Source organism: Lagenorhynchus albirostris, chromosome 11 (genome assembly GCF_949774975.1).
Source record: "Lagenorhynchus albirostris chromosome 11, mLagAlb1.1, whole genome shotgun sequence".
Classification (NCBI taxonomy): domain Eukaryota; kingdom Metazoa; phylum Chordata; class Mammalia; order Artiodactyla; family Delphinidae; genus Lagenorhynchus; species Lagenorhynchus albirostris.
The window spans coordinates 68,467,424-68,492,449 of record NC_083105.1 but is presented as its reverse complement, the minus strand read 5'-3'; the positions used below and the strand labels follow the sequence as shown (position 1 = coordinate 68,492,449).

General features: G+C 36.5%; 1 protein-coding gene across 1 annotated transcript; it reads right to left on the bottom strand.

Annotated features, from left to right (window-relative positions):
• Window positions 1-1,923: 1,923 nt before the first annotated feature.
• Window positions 1,924-21,253, bottom strand: PUS7L (pseudouridine synthase 7 like). The gene is made up of 8 exons (XM_060166498.1): window positions 21,195-21,253; window positions 19,877-20,036; window positions 17,951-18,143; window positions 14,652-14,750; window positions 10,749-10,830; window positions 8,908-9,188; window positions 5,466-5,519; window positions 1,924-4,033 (listed from the first exon to the last, which is right to left on the bottom strand). The coding sequence occupies exons 1-8, from the start codon at window positions 21,208-21,210 to the stop codon at window positions 3,707-3,709; spliced, it is 1,212 nt and encodes a 403-aa protein (XP_060022481.1). The 5' UTR covers window positions 21,211-21,253; the 3' UTR covers window positions 1,924-3,706.
• Window positions 21,254-25,026: the final 3,773 nt, after the last annotated feature.

Genomic DNA, 25,026 nt, shown 5'->3' with positions numbered 1-25,026 from the left:
AAAACTTTCATCAGAGAGCACAGTAAAGTAATATTAACTATAATAACACAAGCTGACACTTATCGAGAATTTACTAGGTGCTGGGCACTGTTCTTGGTGTTTCATAAGATTTTCTAAAAGAAAATCCCTATCAGGGAAATTTTAAGATATGGCATGTGATCATTAGTACTTGTGTTCATAGTATCTTGCATTTGTGTATTTTTCATTATTTTGTTTGATGCAGTACAGTCCTGGACTGAAAAATGATTACTAACATTACTTCACACCTGAGATCACAACAGAGAAATTCAGTGGGTTACTAAAGGGACACCCTACTGCAGTGGCAGAGGCACTCTCTGAGTTCAGGTACTCTCACTATTTCCCAAACTTCAATCATTCATGTACTGCTGTCATAATTCCTGTTATATCTATACTAGTAGTTCCTTATTACCTTTACACTGAGTTCCTCATTTTAAAATTTATTTTTGAAAGAAACATCACATAAGTTGAAAACCAAGACTATTTGCCATAAAAAAGGTAACTAGAAAAATAAACTCAATAAAACAAAGCAGTATTATGAAATTCTAGTTAGATATTGTTGCTTGCTGGTATTCCTGAGCCTCAGGCCTGCACAATCTCTGTTAAAAAGGTAAATCCAGCAAGCGATATATGTAAACGCATTTCAGCCAGCTTTCTCCTTGTCTTAAACAGAATGGTTGATTAAGAGATTAAAAGAGTATGGGGGGGGATAAACAATCCTCTCACGGTACTTTTTCAGTGATATTTAATATTGTACCAGGTATCATCTAAAGTAACCCTCTATAACCTATAATGATGTTGCCCATCATTGAGATACAAGTCCCAAAATGTTCTGGAAAACACCCCAAAATGCTTTGGAAATTTCCTAAACGATCTCCTTTACTTTTATTTTGGTTTCAAAACTTCAAAAGGAATCTCGTTTCTCTCAAGACCTGCTCCAATATGCCTATTAATCGATATCAAGAAATAAGTTGGTAGAAATAGAAATTATTAACCAAAAATTTTGTTTTCAGAAGGCAAATATTAGGTAGATGAAAGCAGTACTGCTCTAGGAAGCATAATCAAGTTCCCAAATAGCATCCTGTTTGACCTTGAATAGGTCAGTAAACCACTCAAATATTTTCTCATTTGCAAAAACAAGGAAAACACTACCCACCTACAGGGTGGGTACATGGATTACAATGAGAGGAGTGGCACAACACTCAGAAAAAATGTTACTTGGATCAAAGTTGCATATGACTTCAGTTTATTACAACTTACAAAAGTCCAAGTGTTTTTATCTTAATAAAAAGACCTCCATTTGTTTTACCTTAGTAATCCTGAGGCACTATTGCTCAGTTTCAAATGCAACGCTGAAAATTAAAGCTAATCCAAAGATTCTTCTTCTGAAAGCCTGAAATGCTCCAGAAAAACTGCAAAAACTTAGGTGACTGCTCATCATTTGGTCCAAAGTCTATTCAAGTCCTTACTGAAAAAAAAAAATTAACGTGGCAAATATTATTAGTATATAAAATAATTTTTCACATGAACAGTATCTGAATACATTTTATGGTGACCTGAAATAACTTTAGTGATCCTTTCTTTACACAGGGCCAAAGTACTAAATAAATAAATTAGAAAGATACCTAAAATTATAGTGCCATCTACAGGCAAAGAAAATACTATCAATGATGGCACATTTTTAATGATTTCATATTTTCTAATTGCTACCCAATGATTAAAAGAAAACTGGGATTTAATTATTTAGTAATTCACTTTCTGATTACATTTATAGGATATAATTTATCATATAAAATAAAGTTAAAACATCATTTCTAAATTTTTTTACTATTTAATATAGCATCATTTCATTTTCGATAAATATTAAGGCAATAAAAGTAATTTTTAAAATCCATGGTACCACAATCTGAAAGTTTTGTGTCCTGAATTTGTTTATTATTAAAATATATAAAGACAAAAGAGGAACTTTCTAGTATTAAAAAAATTCCAAACATTCTATGATCTTAACAGAATGGCATTTTCATTTTTTTCTGTTCCCTTCCTAACTTGCATCTGTGGACATTGATTTAACAATCACTAAATGCTAGGCACGTTTCTAAGCTGCTTTACATATATTAACTCGGCAAATCATCACAATAATCCTAAGAGGTAGGTTTATTACCATCCCTGTTTTATAGATGTTGAAACTGAAACACACAAAGCTTAAACAACTTGTCCAAGGCCACACTGCTCTAAGTGGCAGAGGCAAGCTTCAAACTAGGGGAGTCTGTCCCCAGTATCTAAGCTTTTAATCACTATGCTAAAGTGCCTCTCCTGTGTAAAAGCTGCACGCAGTGTATATACTGCATTTGTGTTTTATATATACGGTTATACATATATATATACAGGGTTTTGTGGGGCAACATTTTCTCACATACCTAAAACCTTCATCATCAACTTTAATAACTAAATGTTTTGTCATCAAGTTGTTACATCTCATTTTCCTTTTAGTTAGCTAATGCTGGACTTCCAAACTGTTTCTAATTTCTTTCTATATATATAGGAATGCTGCACTAAGCAAATTTTGCATTGCATACAGTTTTTTTCCTTCTTTGGAATTTTATTTCCTTATGCTAATATACCCAAAATGGTTTGACTGGCTTAAGTATATAAAAGTGCCACATTACTAATATATAATACTCTTGACAGCTTTTTAAGTCATTATGTAGTACTACCAGCAATAAAAGAATGCTCAGATTTTCCCAATCAGTATATCCCATTTCCCCCCAAATGTACCTGATGTAAAGTAGATAAGGATAGTTTGGGATGTGGGATAGTTAAACCAACAAATACAGAATTTTCAAAATGGGTAATATGTTTTTCTTCCTCTAGCAACGTAAAAAGGTGGAGATAATTCTACTGTTTGCTGCTTATGAGACTGGTGCTATCTTGATTCCTTAAATGAGCCCAAAAAGAATCAATAACACTCAGTCACTAGTAAGTGTCAGAGCTGGAGTCTGAGCACAGATCAGCCTGACTCTAAAAATTTATGTTTTAGATGATAGAACAAAAATAACAAAAAAGTGGAGGGTCAATATATGTCAAGATAAAGAAACTGTAGGAAACATTTTATTTCAATCTTCATCAAAGATTATTTACCTCATAAAGGGGTAAACTACCCTGGGGTAGCTATCATAAATAGAGGGATTATATTTTCCTAATGTACTGTTCTGATCAATAATTTCAAAAATAGGAGAGAATGGCAATAATTAACAAAATGCTTCATCTATCTTTCCAACCCTGTTTTCATTACAACCTAGTTTCATCTACATTCTAAGCAAGGAGCTTGAGGATATAAACATTACTACAAAAATGTTTTTCTTTAATGTTATCTTCTTTAATGTCATCCTGCAGTATTATATGCTCCTAACAGTCCAGAAAGACTAACTTTTATAGCACAGACTAAAGGTCACCGAGATATTAGATAATAGAAAGAACAAAGGCTTTGGAGTCTTCAACTCAGATGCTGCCACTTACTAGCTATCTGTCCTCTGGAATGTAAGTATCAAATTCCTACTTCATCAGGATGTTGTGTAATTAAAGGAGATAACAGTTATAATGCTCCTAGCACATGGTAGATGCCCAAGAAACTTTAGCTCCCTTTCCTTTAAAAAGTGGCACATACACGATTATATTAAGGGGATCAATTTTAAAAGTCATGCTTCATTATTTCCCTCAGACAAACGGTAGCATAACACGAAGCGTCAAGATCAAAAGAGATCAAAAGAGATAAAGTTGCTTCATCGATGTGGGAACCTTCCTTCGTGACATCAATATCATGTTCTTCTATTAGTTGGTATGAGAGATTACAGGGATGTTTCAAAATCTTTCTATAGCATCCTGGAACATTCAGTTTCAGAGTAGGTATTTTAAATCTACATGTCTGTAGTCCATCTCTGCTGAGTACTTCCTGGTACCACTTCCCTAGTTTGTTCTTTGGGTACTGAATATTGTATCCAAGCACTGGAAGAACCACCTGTGTGATGAAAGGGAAAATAAAAGATACGTGAAACAGCCTTCAGAAAAATATTTGATCATATTTTAAATTTACTTTTATGACTGGGACCTGGATCTGTAAAAACAGACTCAGGATATCAACATTACAATCAGCCTAAAACATGCTATTGAGTATTACACTACTTTGATTCTTTTTAACGCTGCCCAGAAAAGAGAAGAGCCAACTAAAATCAAGAAGGACTGTTAAAGGACTTCCCTGGTGGTCCAGTGGTTAAGAATCCGCCTTCCAATGTAAGAGACACAGGTTCGATCCCTGGTCGGGGAACTAAGATCCCACATGCCGCAGAGCAACTAAGCCCATGCCACAACTACCAAGTTTGCATGCCTCAACAAGAGAGCCCTCGTGTCACAAACTACAGAGCCCACGCACTCTGGAACCCTCATGCCACAACTAGAGAAGCCCACACACCGCGACAAAGACCCAGCGCAGCCAAAAATAAATAAATAAATAATGATAATAACTAACTAACTAAATAAATATTGTGTTTGCGTGGTGTATCTAAAAAAAAAAAAAGGACTCAATTACCAAGGTAACCAACTCAAGTCAGATATTATTAGACAAACTGCTGTTAATGTAGAAGAGATGAAACAAGAAGTTGAGGTACACTTAATTAGCCAACAGACTCCATCTTTGTGCAGTTATACAATCCTAAAAGCATATTCTTTCCGGAACACAAAGAATAACCTTTACTACTCAATCACGTAACTGGTATTTTGGCTGATAATTTTACATTTCTCTTACTTATTTAAAAACATGAGGCTTCTCTGGTGGCACAGTGGTTAAGAATCCGCCTGCCAATGCAGGGGACATGGGTTGGAGCCCTGGTCCGGGAAGATCCCACATGCCGTGGAGCAACTAAGCCCATGAGCCACAACTACTGAGCCTGCGCTCTAGAGCCCGTGAAGCACAACTACCGAGCCACGTGCCACAACTACTGAAGCCCACGTGCCTTGAGCCTGTGCTCCGCAACGAGAAGCCACTGCAATGAGAAGCCCGTGCACCGCAACGAAGAGTAGACCCAGACACAAAAGGCCATAAACTATATGATTCCATTTCTATGATACTCTTTCAAAGGCAAAACCACAGAACAGAAAAGATCTGAGTCAGGGCTGGGGCAGGGGTGGGGGGTGACTACAAAGGGGCACAGGAAGTTTGGGGGAGACATGAAACTGTTCTTTATCTTGATTTTTGTGGTGGTCATATGACTTTATACGTATATCAAAACTTGCAGAACTGTAAACTGAGAAGAGTGAATTTTATTATATAAATTATAACTGAATTAAAAGTGGTAAAAAAAGGAGCAAGGAAGGGAACTGGTTAATATATATTGTCTTTTGGGCACAATGTGTACATTTAGATCTAAATGATACTAATTTTTAAGCACGTTTACCTGATGTATTGCATATGTATTAGCTGATTCCTCTTCTTCAGTTACTAGATGAACCTATTTTTTAAAAACATGATGAAAATACAGATGATTTTCAAATGTTCCAAATTCCCTCAATTTTCCCTAACTCTGTTATGTACAATTTGACTCCTTAGCTGAATGCACACATACCCAAACAAGACCTTTTCACAATTTCTTTCCAGAGGAGTAGACTACTTAAAAATTAGAATGATTCTTCCTGCTTTAAGCCCTGATAACTCCATGGAAATACACAGAGAATGTTGGGCAGCTAACACTCTGAAGCAACACATTCACCTCAGTTACCAACGATCTTTTTCTAAACTGCAAAGTTGTTTTTTCTTACTATGCTGAATCAAGAATCTGCCTCTGTGAGACCACCCAACCTCTGTCCCTAACAAATGTCATAATAATCTATGAGAAGTAGTGCTGCTCAAAATGCGTTTCATAGACTAGTAATAGGTGTCACACATACGAGGCAAAAAAAAACAAGAGGTGAGTGATAAGCTACGTTTGAGAAATGTTGCTCTAGGACAGAGAATAATTCTGATTTCTCGGGCACATGAAAGCTCAAGTATAAAGGCAGCTGTCATCATTCCATGAGGATTACAACAGCCTCATTTTCCTAAAGCATTCATCATATAATATAATGTCTAGATCTTCTCTAAACCTGCTTGCTTTCCCAATTCTCCCTACTCTTATCAATAATGTCTCTCCTGTTTTGTTTTTCCATTTTGGGTTTATTTGTTTGTTTACATGTAAATAACCCATTTTAACTGCTGCACTCAGAAATGGACATAACACTCCAGATGTGATCTGACCAAATACATGGGGCTATGATCTCTCTTGCATCATTACTTCCAGCTTTTTGTCTTTCACAAATTCATAAGCATACCTACAATGCTGCAATTTAAGTAATTTATGAAAATACTGAACAAACATGGTCAAGTACAGAGTACCATGTTTTGTCTTTAGAGAACTCCCTCCAGGTTGATATCAATCAATAAATTAACAAACATGATTTTGCTGTATGGCTGCTCTGCAAAGATGAATTCACCATTCTCATTGTCTAACTCACATTTTTCCATCTTGTTCACAAAAAAACTATACGACAATCTGCCAAGTCACTTGAAATTAAGATATATAGGTAGTCCTAGTAATTCTATCAAAAAGGGACTCAGTTTCCTACAATTTTTAATGCAGATGCACAACATGACATGTTCTATATACCATTTATTAGAAATATTAGTTTGTCTTTTTCCTTTTCATATTTTATGTCTTTTTTTGGTTTTATTTTGGTTTTTTTCTTTAACTTCTTATGTTATATTGGAGTAGAGTTGATTAACAATGCTGTGTTAGTTTCAGGTGTACAGCAAAGTGATTCAGTTATACATATTTTACGTCTTGAGACTCCAGTTCCTGCCTTTTCTTTTCTCAGTGCTAACTAATAAAGTATAAATGATTGATCTTAAAAATATAGACACTTTTTGCTGCTAATAAAAGGAAACTCTGTAAAATGTAAAGGAGAAAATATTCTCTTTTCTACTACATCTCCTGAAAGAAAAGCAGATTCAATCCTGATCACAAAACTATCCATGCAAATGTTACGTGGAACAAAGAAGTCGTATAAGACACATGCATTTCAGAGATTATTGTTATATTTTGTCAAAGTAACCTTTAACTTCTGAAAATCTGAATTAGAAATGGCTGACCTACTAAATAATGTGTTGCCTAGGTAATATTTAAACGGACATGTTTTCTGAAAGGTGTTAAAAAACTTGTGCTTTTTTCATTATTTATCAAAATGGAATCAACTGACATATCTCTTCTTCCACTCATATGAGGTAAAATAAAACCTACGATGCTGCTAGATTTTTTCTTACACAGTTTCAGAGTCTGTGTCTCAGTTAAATGACCATTCTTAATGATTTATGCTCTTAGTGATCACTTTATCTAAATATTCATAAGCCATTCATTTAATAAAATAGTAAAGCAGACATCTTTGTTCTGGCTCACTCATCACTCAGCCTTTACTCTCTCTTTTCTGGTAGTGCACCTGCGTTTTCCTGGGAGCTTTCCTCCCAGTTCTTAAATGTGGTTTGGATGGGATGGTTCCAGGAAGGAGCCCTTGGAACATAGGTTTTGCCAATCACATACTCCAGTCCACAATAACTGGTCTGGGGACATGTGACCCAAGCCAAGCCATTCCTAGCCACTGAGGCTCAATTCCATGGCTTTGACTGAAACTGTTGGGAAAGAAACACCCTCTTTTCTGGAGAAGTAACTGAGAATGGATCTAACAGAGAGGAAAGCAGAGCTGCAAGATAAAGCAAATGAGACGGATGATTCAGGACACTGCTTAAGCCCCTTGATACAGCTGTGCCTCAATCAATCATGCGCTTTTAGTTATGAGGGCCAAGAAACTCCTGTCTGTTTTCCTTAAGTTAGTCTGAGGTGGGTTTCCATCACTTGAAACCAAAAAAATCCTTAATTCATACATCTAGAACTCTGCCATTAATTTAGAACAAGCTCCCTTTATGGAAAGTTCAGTCTATTTTTCTCCATTTTTGAAAAACTGGGCCATGCCCTATCTCTAGATGCTGACACCTTTTCTACACTCCACAATTTCTCTAGTAGAGACTAATCTGGGCTAGGAATCAGACAACAGATTAAGTGCTACCTATGTCACTTAATCTTTCTCCTCTCCAGCCTGGGTCTCAATTTCATTTCTATAAAATGGGAATTAGAAAAGAGGGTCTCTAAAATCTTTTTGTCCTCTAAAGGTCAATGATTTTATGATGTTATATACAAAAGCACTACTCAAATCCTTTCATTAATTTTTAAAATATACTTGTGAGATTGAATTAATGATGGAGAATAGTCTGCTCTTTTTGCATGACAATACTATAAAATAAATTTCCTTACGTGATTTACGGAATTAAATTTCATTATTTAGTTCAATCCCACAGAGATTAAAATACTATAAAAATACTAGTTGGATGGGGAGGAAATGGAAGGATCAATTTTTACAATACAAAGTTATATTTCATTAATATAAATGCCTCTAAGATACTGTTAAGAGGGAAAAAAGCAAGTTGTAAAATCACACCTATATAAAAGAAACGCACATGACATTACATACCCTATATACCATTATTATAAAAATCTTATTCTAAAGAATGTGTTCTTTAAAGGAAGGTTTACTATCTTTGTAACTTTCATTTCATACCACTAACTATTTTTATTTTTCCATTCAATAGCATGTTAAGTGTCAGCTGACAGCAGAGTAGAAGCAGGAGATGAGCAAATATAAGTTAAAAAAAAAAAAAAAGAAGAGCATGTTTAGTTTTAAATTGTTTCTAAAATAAGGGCTTCTGAAAATTAGTATTCCTGGTGTGGTAATTTCTCTTGATGAAATGACACTTACTTTACTACTTGGTAAATGCTCATCATCAATATCTTCATCCAAACAGACCAAATCACCCTCCACCACTCTTGATCCATAGGTTGCAAGTCTGTAAGATACTGCCTCATTCCAGATTTTGCTGCTATATGCATGAACATAGAATATGCGCATGGAATGGGGGAAAGAGAACCACGCCTGGATACAGCCCTCCTCTGTCACGCCAAAGCGATGCAAGGACTCCAACAATGCTCTCTCCCGAACTTTGAATTCAGGCATCAGTGAAAGTGTGCCTTTAGCATCCTCTGAATAAAGCGAAGATCAGTTAGTCACTTTTATTTAAAGGCCAGTTATTAAGACCTTTACCATGCTCTCTAAATGAACTGAGCTACCCTGGGAACCTGAATATGAAGATGATGCTCAGCACCAACTATAAACCAGAGCTACACTTGAAGAGGTGTTTTGTTTGTTGGTTTTTAATGAAGATCATTAATCATATGGCTCAATCACTTTCCCTGCTTTAAAAAGAGCACAACGTTAGTAACTCCAACTTCAGGATGGAGATAAACTAATTTGCAGTTATTTAAAGGACTTTTTATTTTTTAAAGCATTACATAAACCCCTGAGCTTAGAGATTTTTAAAGAGCTATTATAGATGTTTTACACAGAATTTTTTGAATAGGAAAGGGTTGACATCTGGATCCTTCAAGGTCTTGATAGATCCTTTAGGTCTTGATAGTAGGATGCTTTTTAAAACTAGGTTACTGGACTCCATGGCAAAGATGCTTATTCAGGGAGGGCCTTGGATTCAGCATTTTAATAAATGCACCAGGTTTCTTAAGTACACTAAAGTTTAAGAATCACTGCCAAAAGGAAATTATTTTCTCAGGACCCTACAATATATGCAATTTTGGGTTTTCCTTAGTATTACTTAGATTACTTATAACAATTTGAAATGCTCACACTATTTACAGATTCTGGTGTGGCATAAAAATATTTTTCTCCTATGAATCATTACATATAGGTAATATGTACATAATTTAAAACAATGAATGGAGATATTTGAAAACTGATGTCCTTTATTTCATTGTAAGTGAAATTCAATATGCACGTATATGTCGATCATATATTTGAATGACTCTAAAATGCTACGGTTGCCGTTATTGTTTAGATACAAGTAATATTTATTCAGTATTCAGAACGTGCCAGGCACTATATTAAAAGCATTATATCTATTATCTTATTTAAATCTCATGACAGTCTTTTAGGTATCATTATTAGCTTCAGTTTGCAGATGAAGAAACTAAAAGAATGAAACTAAATGACTGCACAAGACTGTACAGCTGGGAAGTACTAAAGTTGAGAGCTAAACCCACGTAGATTGATTCTAGAACCCACACTCGTAACAACTTTTTTTTAGTGCTTCTCATTAAGCATTCTACATATATTGGGCTAAAGTTTGCAAAATCAGCAATCAGGGCTAAATGGCAACTAGATCAAAAACAATGCACAGAGTATCAGATATAACAAATGTACTTTTATTTAGTTTATTTTTTCAGTCTCCTCTGATTGTAGTGAATTATACTTCCATCAATACCTAAATCCTTCGAGGATTTAGGCCAAGAAAAACTCAGAAAGCATCTTTTCCCTCACCCCTACCCCCAAGCAAGAATTAGAACAGACAAAAATCCCAGAGATATGGCCAAAAATGGAGTGCCTAGGGCACGTAATAAAAATGCTTAAATATACAATATATTACAGTCTATTTCTTATCATATTTATGTTGTAATGAATGCCCTCCTGCTGACATAACACTTATATTATGTATCTGCATGGTTATGTATGGGGTAAAGAAACTTAAGTACCAGTTTGAAGAAAATATTTCTTTGCTCTATTTACAGGATCATCCAATTCTTCTGGTGTAAGAAATAACTGTACAGCCTTCACCTTTAAAAACCAAACAAGCAAACATGTGTTAAATGAAAATGAAAAATTACTTACTTTTTTTAAAAAGGTACAAACTGTCTGACAGCTAACAAATGCCAGACATTTAACAAAGGAACAAGAATAAGCATTTCACATGATATTTTACGTGGCAATTTTGTCTTTAAGTGTTCAAAAGTTAAACAATGTTAAATTTAGAATTAACCTCCTGTACAAAGCAAACTGATACAGAGGTTTAAAATATTATGGACTGGAAAAGTGCTCCCCCACCACTTCCACAGTTCTTCTGTCATTCTTTGCCTCTATCATCGAACTATGAACAGAAGTATTAAGTGATGACATAAAACTCAGACTTAGCCAACAAAAATACACAACAAAAATAAGGGAAGGAACAAGCATAGGGGAATGGCAAGCCACTAATTTCATTTATGTTCTCAAGTCTCAGAATTCTGTGGTCTTAAAAATAATTGCCAAAGTCATTTTTAAAAATTGTCAACTTTAATGTTTTCTTTTAAAACCTAAATAGATTAAAAGATGCTCCTTTAAAAAAAAAAAAGTATCTACTAGTTCCTATACTTTATCACTGTCTCCAGCACAACTTATTTCTAAGTACGTGCCTTAGAGTAGGAAAGGATCTTTTTTTTTTTTTTTTTTTGAGGTATGCGGGCCTCTCACTGTTGTGGCCTCTCCCGTTGCGGAGCACAGGTTCCGGACGTGCAGGCTCAGCGGCCATGGCTCACAGGCCTAGCCGCTCCACAGCATGTGGGATCTTCCCGGACCGGGGCATGAACCCGTGTCCCCTGCATCAGCAGGCGGACTCTCAACCACTGCACCACCAGGGAAGCCAGGAAAGGATCTTAAAATAGGTCAAGCAACCTAATCTCCCGCTCATTCTTCTGTTAACATTATTCATTCATTCAAACAAATACTATTAAGCATCTGCCATGTGCTAGGCACTGTGGAGACACCAGGGATAGAGTGTTGAGCAAGAGACTTGTGGTCTCTGTTTACTAGAAAAGATTAAATAAGCAATAATTATAAAATGTAATCAAACCTGAGATGGGAAGTCTAGGAGGCTATGCAGTCACAAGATAAGGGGAATTCACTAATTCTTGGGTAGTGGGATGAGAATTTAAACTGAGACATAAGGAATGTAAAGGTTGGGGAGGGCGTAATTCAAGCAAAAGGAAAAAAAAATCTGCCTTTCCAGCTGTGGGAGCCAGCCTCTAAGACAGCCCCAACGGTCTCAAGCACTTGGTGCTCACGCCTGGGCAGTCCTCTCCCACACTCATCAGGGTTGGCCTGCATAACCGTGGAATACGGAAGTAGTGAAGGTCTGTCCCTCCCAAGGTTAGGCTATGAAAGACACTGAAGTTTCTTTTTTCTTTTTTTATTCAATGAATATTTATTGAGTATGAATGAATGAAGAAAGGAATAAATGCTCTATTTTTAAAGAACTTTAATGAGGCTAAAAACTGTATCCTCTGAAAAGGAATTACTCCCCTCCATTTTACCAAACTGCAACTTTTTTCTCATTTCATTTCTCTGAAGGAATATTCTATTTCCTTTAGCAAAGAGAGCGTGTCAAGAGATATATGACCGGGCTTCCCTGGTGGTGCAGTGGTTGAGAGTCCGCCTGCCGATGCAGGGGACACGGGTTCATGCCCCAGTCCGGGAAGATCCCACATGCCGCGGAGTGGCTGGGCCCGTGAGCCATGGCCGCTGAGCCTGCGCATCCAGAGCCTGTGCTCCGCAACGGCAGAGGCCACAACAGTGAGAGGCCCGCGTACCGCAAAAAAAAAAAAAAAAACGAGATATATGACCCTACTTTTTTTTAACTTTTTATTTTATGTCAGAGTACAGTTGACTAACAATGTTGTGATAGTTTCAGGTGTACAGCAAAGTGATACAGCTATACATATACATGTATCTATTCTTTTTCAAATTCTTTCCCCATTTAGGTTATTCCATAATATTGAGCAGAGTTCTCTGTGCTATACAGTAGGTCCTTGTTGGTTATCCATGAGGTTTCTGTTGTGGTCTCCCTCTCTCTCTCTGTTGCGGTCTCTCTCTCTCTCTCTCTTTTGTGCTCTTGGACTCCTCTCTCCGGGGGAAGCCATGCCACGAGTACCACTATGTCAAGAAACTCAAGGTTCCTGCCAACAACCATGAGAGTGAGCTTGGATGTAGATCCTTGGTACCCACTCAAGTTTTCAGAGACCACCCAGGCTGATAGATAACTGCAAATGCGTGAGAGACCCTGATGCAAAAATGCCCAGCTAAGCTGCTCCCAGATTCCTGATCCTCAGAAATAGTGAGAGAATAAATGCTTGTGGTTTTAATACACTAAGTTTTGGGGTAATTTGTTCCACAGCAATAATTGATAACCAACAGTCTAGCAAGTTTACAAATAATTAGGAGCATGGAATATGAAGTTTGAAAGAGGTAGCCATTGAAGGGGTAGCCAGCCAGCTTTTGTTTAAATGTAATGATAGCAAGAGGAATTTCCAGTTCTTGGGGTAGGGCGTGGCGGAGGAGGAAGCCCATTTCTTTGGACAACTCTTAGAAAAGTCTTTCTTACACTAGGCTAAAACTTGGCCCCCTGAATTTCTACCACTGTTAAAACCAGACAATTAACAGTCTAATCATATTTTTGAACATTCATCTTACTATGAACCTGACACTACGCGAGGTGCTTTCACAAAAGTTATCTCATTTACTTCTCACGAACATCTTGTAAAATACGTATTATGTCCATTTTACAGATAAGAAAACCGAGGCTGGGAAAATTAATTAACCTGCCTATAGTGACATATTAGACAACTGGCAGAACTCAAACAGAACACGTGATGCATTCTTCAGACCCCTAACTATTAAATTCTTCTTCCATATGACAAAATTTCCAATACTTTATAAGTTAATTTCCTCTTCAGAGTTTTCTAGACTGAAGAAACACTTTTCAGTTAATCATTTCTCATCAATACAGTTTCTAGACCCTTTATCATATCAGTTATATCCCACTTGCTAAACTCCCTCTGAAATGTTAAGCCCAGACTGACTGCAGTTTTGCAGATGTGGTCTACATCACCAGCTGTCAACCTTATTTCCATGTGTGAGATGATGTTCACAGGCACAATGCTTCTCACAAGTGCTTTTACTGTTCCTTTCTCCTCCACTCAAGAAAACATATCAGAACACAAATGAGTAAGCATGACACTATTATATGAATAATACTGCATTTGCTCAAATATATAATTTTCATAGTTTTGTGGTTTTTCTCTATTATGTATACTGTAATCAGTGTGAAAATATATGTGTGTATATATAATATGTAATTATATATATGTAATATACATTTTAAAAATATATAATATAATAATTGGGCAAATGTGGCTTATTTGTGACATGCATTTTTAGTTTCATTTGAAACTAGCCAGATTTTCTTTTTCAAATTTGCTGTTCCTCTTGGTCTCTGCCATTGGGTGAATTCCTATCTTGCGTAATATCTGATACCAGATTTCTCGAATCAGGGTTTAACTTTCTCAAGATCCTCTATTCAGCTCACTAAGAATTTGATGAGCGCTGGTCAAGTCCCTGTTAGTCTCAAGCAGGTATTAAATACAAGGGGCATCACATACAGTGTGCTTTGTTATAATGTGATACCAAGAATATAGTGGCTGCTCAGTAAACATGATGTAATGTATGGTATATGTATGTGGTGGTATAGCTGCCTTTATATGCTGGGTTAAGAAAGCAAGGAGCAGGCTTATGTAGTAAGGACAACTGACAAAACAGCTAAGTCCATACTTTTAAAGAATCCATACCATTTCACTCTTCAGCAAAGCCAATCCAATTTGGTCTGTGTGAACTTTCCTTCCCATCCCAAATCTCTGTGGTCCATAGTAATTCACAAACCCTTTATTCTATAAATACAAAAAAAAAATCAATTAATTAAAAGTATATTGTTATGGACCGCATGCCTGTGAGCCACCAAAAGTCATATGTTGAAATCCTAACCTCCAATCTGATGGTGTTTGGAGGTGGGGATTTGGGGAGGTAATTAGGTCACGAGGATAGAGCCCTCATGAATAGGATTAGTGCCCTTATAAGAAATGGTGGTAGAACTAGCCCACTCTATTTCTGCAGTGTGTGAATACAATAAGAAGACCAGGCAGGAACCCTGATCTTAGGCTTCCAGCCTCCAGAACTATAAGAAGTAATTTTCTCTTGTTTAAAAATCACCCAGTCTATGGTTCTTTGTTATAGCCCCAAACTAAGATAAATAAATACAATTATTGTGTCGGAATATGTAATCAAGTCTTTCTTGTTGTATTTATTTCAATAAAAGAATCTTGTAATTGGCAATATGCACATGGATGCCAAATGGGCTGAGAAACACTATACAGTTAAAATATAGAAAGGAAAAGAACAAATGATTAGAAGTTAGAAATAAGTGAAAAATCTTTAAAAATATGTCAGCTTTTCATTCACATTACTGAGGAGTTTTCTGGAATGTGGGACTCCTGGTGCTAAACTCATGAAAGTTCTGGGAAAACTGGGATGTACTGGTTACCTAGTATTGGATCTGCACTTTGCCCTCAAGCTCTTTCTGATTTTGAGACTTCTGCTATCTGGAGATGCTTGAAATACAAAGCAGATTTATTTTCAAACCCAGCAAGTCTTGGCTTCTTTATATATAATGGTTCATTTTTCGATTATCTCAGTTTCTGAAAGCCTGGGCCAAGGCAATGGCATGGAGTCACTTCAGCAGGAATAGAAAATTGTAATTTACCACTGCAACCATTAAAGACATTGGTCAGTGGTTAAACATGTTCTCACAAAGCAAACTCCAGGCCCAGATGGTTTCTTGAAAGACAAAAGAGTTCTCTACACTCACTTTATGGGGGAATATATATTCATTCAACAATGATTATCAAGCACCAGCTCCAGGACTGTTCAATAAAAGATGCTAAGATAATTTGTAATCAGCATGGTACACAAGGCACTGCGTCCTGACCTCATGCCACAAAGATCAACTGCAGATAGAATAAGTACTCCCTGTATTAAATCTCACAGTTAAATACTTTTAATTATTTCAAATTTGGAAAAATAACATTACACAATATCCTCCAAACACCAGAAGAGTTTTAAGTACCCTTCCAAATTACTTAGGGTTGGTTATATAACAAAAGGTTTATAACCCTTTAAAACAAAACTCCAAAAACTTATTATTTTCAGGACTTCTCAACTTCCTTCCCCTCATCATGAGAGCTAAAGGAAAGTTGGCTAAATCTAAGATTATTCCTAGTGGGGATTTTAAAATGTATATGCATAAATACCAAATGACAGTCTGGCAATAAATGCTATCAGAGTTCAGAAAACCCCACTCCCTTTTCTAAGGGATATCTTTTTAACAGTTTATCAGGGGAAAAAAAAAAAAGAATCTTAGGTAGGTCTAGAAGAAAAGGAAAAAACAACCATATAAAAAGTATATAATCAGGGAATGCCTGTATATTTTAAAGATTTTAAAAATCTTTAGTTGGAAGATATTTTCCTGTTAGGCATGACATTGATTAAAACCTGATTTCTGTTTGTTTGTTTTCCTGCTGGAGAGGCATAAAATTGTGTAAAAAGGTCTTTGTGGTCAGAAACTTAGATGTGTGTTGCTCAGTGTTAGCTGTAGAGAAGAATCACTTAGGGAGTTTTTTTTTAAAATGCTAATGCCTAAGCTGCATCCCCAAATGTATTTTTTTTTTTTTTTTTGCAGTACGTGGGCCTCTCACAGTTGTGGCCTCTCCCGTTGCGGAGCACAGGCTCCGGACGCACAGGCTCAGTGGCCATGGCTCACGGGCCCAGCCACTCCGCGGCATGTGGGATCTTCCCGGACCGGGGCACGAACCCGTGTCCCCTGCATCGGCAGGTGGACTCTCAACCACTGCGCCACCAGGGAAGCCCCCAAATGTTCTTATTTAATTGGTTTGGGAGAAGAGACAGACTGCTGAAATGTTTTAAAAGCACCCCAGGTTGAGCATTATGGGTCTAGATCAGGAGTTAGCAAGCTATTAACTGGCCCACAAGTCAAATCTGGCCCAACACCTGTTTTTGTAAACAAGGTTTTATTAGAACATGGCCATGCTCATTCATTTACATATTATCCATGGATGCTTCCACACAACAGCAGTAGAGTACCTGCAACAGAGACCATATGCCTACAAAATCACAAATATTTATTATCTGGCCCTTTACAGAAAACAGTTTGCTGAACCCATAGTCTACATGATCAGAATGAAGGCTATGGTTGTACGTGCATATTTAGATGCCTGGCAAATGTTATTTAAAAACTTATGGTAAGTAATTTTTTTACTGTAAGACAATATGTATATGATTTATCATTTGTATACACTGAAACAAAATTCAAAATTAGACTGAAGAGAAAAAAGATTCTGAAAAGTAATATAAAAACTATTTGCCAAAGATTTCTGAAAAGAATTACTAGACAAAGTTCCCCCCAAAATTAATCTCTTTGCCTGAAATACTACTCTATATGACAGATACTAAAAAAACAAAAAAACAAAACAATCTGTCTTTTTATACAGATAGTTTTTACCCCCACACTGAGGAACACTATACAATTTTTTTATTACACTAAAGTTGTGTTTTTTCAATACAAAAATGTGTACTAAGAAGAAAAATAAAAAAATAAGTCAAATGGCCCTAAGTATCATTTAAAAAAATAATTATACATGCAATAAAAAGAAAAGGTACAAAAGAAAAAGAAAAATTTCCCTTCTTATCTCAATGTAAAGGAAGGGACTATAAAGATTTTCCTATAATACTCTATTTTAAAGTGCAGTTTGGGGACATCCTTGGTAGTCCAGTGGTTAAGAATCCGCCTTCCAATGCACGGGACACGGGTTCGATCCCTGGTTGGGGAACTAAGGTCCCATCTGCTATGGGGCAACTAAGCCCACTCACCACAACTAGAGAGCCCGCGCACTCTAGAGCTCACGCGCCACAACTAGAGAGAAGCCCACATGCCGCAATGAAAGATCCCGCGTACAGCAACTAAGACCCAACTAAGCCAAAAATAAATTAATTTTTTTAAAAAGTGCAGTTTTCTTACCTTAACATTTTCTACTGCCTCCAAAATTCTCTCTCTCAGGTTTGCAGAATCATTTATTTGATTTTTTAAATTTCTGATGACAATATCAAAGTGATTTCCTTTGAGCTGACCGAGTCTAAGGGAATCATCTACAGACCGAATATTAAACACATTCATTCTTTTCTTTTCAATTTCTTTTTCAATATTTTTCAACCTATAAATGATAAATCATATAGACTCAGTTAAATCTTACATTTAAAAAATTAGTTTAAATGCTTAAACATTAAAAAATTATGTTAAAAATGTCAAAAAAATAGTTTAAATAAAGTTTAAATGACAGTTGGCAGACAACCACTTATATCAGAATACTAAAACAAAAATTGGGGGAACTATTTCAAAAACACATCTTTCATTTATTTCAACAAATGCACACTAAAAACCCTTTATCATAGTAATATATGAAGAGTTATTTTAAGAACTGGAACACATATACCTAATGCTACTACTCTATGTAGCCTTCTGACTTCTTAGTTCAAGGGATAGAACCTCTTAACTGTTCTCTGCTCTTCCTGTCCTTAGACTTTGCTCCTTTCCTCCTCAGTCTCTCTTTCTCCAATGTTACCAAAAAACCACTAGTGCCAGAGGATTTTCCTAAAATACTGCTCTGAACACTTCCTTATTCAAATTTTCAATTTTTCACCAACATCTAAATAATAGATTCCAATTGTCTTAGCCTAACTTTTAAGATCCTATAAGAAGTGATGTAAATTCTTCTTTACATCATATTTTCTGTAGTCCTTACAGGAACTATCTGCTTTATTAGGCAGACTTTTTAGCTTACTGCCCCTCTAAACTATCTTCAGATTTTCTGCATCTGCTAAAATCTTACTGTTAGTTGATGGGTAATTAAAATCCCCTACCCATAAGCCAAATCAAAGTACCTGCTCCTCCTAGAAACTAATAACTTGTTTTGTCTTTGATGGTTAAAAACTAATTTTTAACATCTAAATACCTTTTAACATCTAAAGTCATTCTCTCTTACTATACTGCACTTCTTGACCACAAAGACAAAATCACAAACAATTTTTTTTGTCCCACATATAAGAACTTTGAAACGTCTACCTGCAAGTAGTGAATACTTAAACATCTGATGACTAAAGATTAATATATCAATATTACATCAAGTTAGGCAGAATTATGGTTCAATGATTCAACTTTCTGAACTTTATCTTGAGGAAAGTATCCACAAGGCACAGATTTAAGTACAATCATATTAATCACAGTAGTATTTACAATGAAAAACTGGAATAAATTTCTATGTCCCAAAACAGAAGAATGTTAAATAAATTAGTCTGTATAATGAACATGACTCTGAAATATTTCATGACATAAATTTTCATTAAGAATACTAATTATTTTTATAAGTAAAATATAAATTACACACACAGTGCGATTTTCACATATGTAAAAAATGGCTTTGTAGCATCTGTATGTAGCACAGTATTTGAAAAAAGACTGGAAGGAAATGGATCAAAGTGTTATTGTGGTTATTTCTGAGTAAGAGAACTTTTAGTGACATTTAATTTCTTTTTTATTCTATTTTCTAAATCTTCTATAATAAACATGTATTTCTTCTAAATACACGTATTATCTTCTAAATAATACATGTACTATCTTCTAAATAAACATGTATTATCTTCTAAATAGAGTTTTGTTTTGTTGTTCAATAGAGTTTTGTTTCTAAATAGAGTTTAGAGTTCTAAATAGAGTTTTGTTTTGTTCAACAACAAAACTCTATTTAGAAGCTAATTATACTATTAGTGCAGAATATGTGCTGAGTAAGCCTGTAATCAATTACTATTGATAGTGAGATTAATATGCTCCCAGTATTATTCTGAGTTTTTGATGCAATAAGAAAATAAAGTCTGTCCTTTAACATCTTATTACCTCTCTGGTGTCACTTTTCTAACAACCATTGCTTGATAAGTGATGGCTTTCTTGTCTTTAAGTCCTGCATAACTAAAATCCGACGGAATCACTCCAAGTTTGATAGCTAAAAAACCAACTGCTTCAAACATTTCCAGATTTTCTTTTCGTAGGGTAAAGGCTGAAACAAAAACAATCCCCGATTACAAAAAAAGCAGCTAACATACATCAATTACATTCTTAGCAGACTGGCAGATCATTATAATGAATCAAATCACTAACTTAAATAATGAGTACTTTTTAATCAAAATACAACCAGTAAAATACAAAACCTCATGGATTTCAGCTCTCATTTTTAAAATTCTAGTGGGCTCATTAAAGGCTTACAGAAAAAAAAAAAATCCAAATTCCCTGATCTGACGCTCATACTGGCCCCAGTCACATTAGCCCTAATCTACCCTTCCAGTCTCCGCATGTGTCACTCCCATTCATATAACCTATAATCCTAACACAGAGAACTCCTCACAATCCTTGGATGGACTAGAGCCTTCATGTGCTCCCTCCATTTACTATTTGCCATACTTCTATTCATGCTTCAAGACCCAATGGCCACAGCAGCAATCACGTTTGTCTTGTTTTTGTTTTTGCGGTAAGCGGGCCTCTCACTGCCTTGGCCTCTCCCGTTGTGGAGCACAGGCTCCGGATGCGCAGGTTCAGTGGCCATGGCTCACGGGCCCAGCCGCTCCGTGGCATGTGGGATCCTCCCAGACCGGGGCACGAACCCGTGTCCCCTGCATCAGCAGGCGAACTCTCGACCACTGCGCCACCAGGGAAGCCCTATCTTATTGACCATTATATCTTCAGCCTAACACATAGTAAGTATTCAAGTATTTATTGAATGGATGAATAAATGAACTTTACAGGAAGTTAATTACTTAAATCTGCATGTCTCCACTAGCTGTCATTATCTATATTGTGACACTGAACACCACGTTATAATTTATCTCTTTAAGTTGTGCACCCCACGGACTGGGAGTTCCAGGCCAGCAAACCAGGAAATAAAACCATACTTGCTTCGTGCTAGCTGTTTCAAATGTCTACTAGATGAGAGAGTAGGAGTGAGGGTGCAGAAGAGGAAGGAGGAACAAGCACAGTAACGGCCACCAAAACAGCCCCCCAACTTGTTGGCCTATATAACCTGCCAACATTGACAGTAACAAAATACCTCAATCCTCAGTTCACCATATACATATAAGATGCTTCAAAGTACTGCCCTTTTCCCTCAAATCATGAAAAGGAAATTCAAAGTTTTCTGCAGAATAATTTCTATTTTGTTCACCTCTTGTAACTGTCATCAGCAGCTACATGGGTCTCTCTGAGGAGTGCTCTAAGAAAAATGAACATTTAACGTACATGTGACTCAGGAAGTAGAAGGATGTGAAATTTACCTATCTATCTATCTCTGAACATATGAAATAGCTAAACAAAAGCTTGTAATATCTACACTTTAGAAATCACACTGTTTAAAAGAAAGGGAAAGATCTGTATGTTCTTTAGATCTCTATATAAATAACCTCAAAAAACATGAAAATAGCAAGTCTCAAAAATATGAAGAAAAACATGCATTTATGAAAAAGTTTTTAAAATCAGCAATAATGCTTCAATATTTGTACATATTGTGAAATGATCACTACAAAATTTTTTTCCTTGTGATAAGAACTGTTAAGATCTACTCCTTTAGCAACTTTCAAATATATAACACAGTATTATTAACTGTAGTCACCATGCTGTACATTATATCCCAGGACTTATTTATCACTGGGAGTTTGTACCTTTTGACCACCTTCATCGATGAATAAAATAGATTATTTTAAATAAACTCATATCTTTCAAAATTCATTTCAAATTGCTAATAGGTTAAATACAATTAACACATAAACAAAAGCTGTTTGGGGTTCACAGTAATTTATAAGAGCTATACTAGTCCTGGAACCAAACATTTGAGAATCAATTAGTAATAATGTGAAAAAATATAGTAGTCTTTCAGATATACCAAATCTACGGAATTAGACACCACTAAAATATCTTAAAAGTGTTGCGGCAGCCTGGCTAGGAGGTACAAACTGTGAAAAACAGACCAAGAAAGTGTATTATATAAAGTAAGAAGGCTAGGAGAGCAACACTTAAAGTTTTAAAGGACATGTGTTTGATAACTAGAGTTCAATGTGTCAAATCTGCCCCTGACAATCTAGGCATGTCACTCACAGGTCATTAGGCAAGCTCAGCCATCTAAGAAGGAGCCTCCAAACTGTCTGAGATTATATCAGTTTGTTGCTGATTAGCCTTAGTGCATAGGTATATTTTACCCATGAAGATACAGAATTTACAATAGAAATATTTAAGACGATCAAATTCACGGTTTTTAGTATTTGTGTTAATGAATGTCTTATGCACTTGGAATGTTTAAGGTAATGAAACTCAAGTAATTCCAATTAAAAATGTCTAATTGATTTAAACTTGTCTTTCTTACACTGAAATCTCATTAAGTTAGTAAATAATATTGGCACATATAAGAAAATGTAAACATCACCAAATTTATGTTGAATTTATAAGATTTATAACATTTTCTTAATCACTTGGAATAAATGAAGTATTGGAAAAGAAAATCAACTATGCTAAATTTTAAAATTCAATTTTAGAGACTTCCACTTCTAGCACCATGTTGGAATAATTGGTACCAACCCTGAACTCCTACTGTAAACAAACAGAAAACTAGACAAAACATATGAAACACCTGTCTTTGGACCCTGGACTAAAGGCATCACAGAACTGTGATCCAAAAGGAAAAGCAAAACAAACGAGGTGAGTCTTAAAATACCATGGTTTTGCGCTTCCCTGGTGGCGCAGTGGTTGAGAGTCCGCCTGCCGATGCAGGGGACACGGGTTAGTGCCCCGGTCTGGGAGGATCCCACATGCCGCGGAGCGGCTGGGCCCGTGAGCCATGGCTGCTGGGTCTGCGCGTCCGGAGCCTGTGCTCCGCAATGGGAGAGGCCACAACAGTGAGAGGCCGCGTACTGCAAAAAAAAAAAAAAAAAAACAACACATGGTTTTCTAACTAGGGGTACTTTCTGGGCCAGGGAGGAGGAATCCAAGTAGAGCACAGTGGTCTTGCTGAGGCTGGAGTTCAAGAAGGCCCAGTGGGCTGGAATTCATAGTGCAGAGTAAGAGAACGTGTTCCAGAAATCTGCATAGGTGACCCCTTGAGTTCCTTGCTGATTAGTAATCTGCATGCCTAGAATTAAATGTTACATATCATTTATCTAGTGTTGTGTAACAAGTTGCCCCAAACCCTACTGGCTTACAATGTTCACTTATCTCTCAGAACTTCTCTGGAGCAGGAATTCAAGAGCACCGTGGTTTGGTGGGTTCTAGCTCAGGCTCTCTCAGGAGGTTGCAGCACAATGTGGCTAGGGCTGCAGTTACTCAAAACTCCTGAGAGGAGTTGGAGGATCCATTTCCAAGGGGTTCACTCACTCACATGGCTGGCAAGTTGGTACTGGCTATTGGCGGAAGGCCTCAGTTCCTCTCCAAAGAGCTGCTTTAATAGCCCTAAAGTCTGGTAGCTAGCTTACCCCAAAGTGAGCCATCCAAGAACTGTGCGCAAAAAGTGCAATACCTTTTATGACCTAGCCTTAGACATCACACACCATCACTTCTGTCATGTTCCATTCGTCACACCAGCCACTGAGAGTCTTCTCAGATACTGAGAATCTACCTTCTGGCTCTAATACTTTATGTCCCACCCCCATTCAAAATATACTCGTTCTTTCCCAATGCCCCAAAGACTCATCCCATTAAAACATCAGCTCAAATTCTAGTAGTTTTCCTCTCTACCAGGTCCAGTGTGGATAGGCTCCTTAAATACATAGTAGAGCTGTATGACAGCACTAGCATAAAGCCTACTCTGGACCTCCGTTAATAAAATTCAAGATGAAGCCTCAGATGGATCTGCAAACGACTTCCTACCTGCTAGAGCATGTTCAACACTCTCTAAAACAAGACAACAAAATCCAGACACTCAACAAGATAACACTCACAATGTTTGACCTCCAAAAACTAGTACTGGACATGCAAAGAAGCAGGAAAATATGACCCATGAGCCAAATAAAAGTCAGTCAATAGAAACAGACCCAGAAACAACAGAGATGAAATTAGCAGACAAGTATTTTTAAAGACCCATTAAAAATAGGCTTGAACTGCGCTCTAGAGCCCGTGAGCCACAACTACTGAGCCCACGTGCCACAACTACTGAAGCCCATGTGCCTAGAGCCCATGCTCCGCAACAAGAGAAGCCACCGCAATAAGAAGCCCACCCACTGCAAGGAAGAGTAGCCCCTGCTCGCAGCAACTAGAGAAAGCCCGTGCACAGCAACAAAGACTCAACGCAGACAAAAATAAATTAAAAAAATTTAAAAAAAGGCTCAAAGATTATAGGAAAACATGAACATAACAAGAAATTGAGGACCTAAGAAAGAACCAAATAAAACTTCTAGAGCTGATAAATGCAATACCTAAAATGAAAATGTCATTGGACGCTTAAATTTTTCATACAATTCCTTCTTCAAAAAAGTGTCTAATAAAACAGTATACCACTACCTCAAAAAATTAAACATAGAATTACCTTATTATCCAGCAATTCCATTTTTGGGTATATACCCAAAAGAACTGAAAACAGGAACTTAAACCAATATAGCCATGTTCATAGCCGCATTATTCACGATAGCCAAAAGATGGAAGCAACTGTGTCCACTGGCAGATGAATGGATAAACAAAATAACAAGATGTATGTATACATACAACAGAATATTATTCAGCCTTAAAAAGTAAAGAAATTCTAACACAGTAAAGAAATTCTAACACACACACACAAGTAAACCTTATAAACCATAAGCTAGGTGAAATAAGCCAATCACAAAAGAACAAAAGTTGTATGATTCCACTTATATGAGATACCTAGAGGAGAGGCTAGGGGAGAAGGGAATAGAAAGTTATTGTCTAACAGACATACAGTTTCAGTCTGAGGAGATGAAGAGTCTGGAGATGGATGGCAGTGATAGTTGTACAACAACATGAATGTACTTAATGCCATTAAACTGTACACTTAAACATGG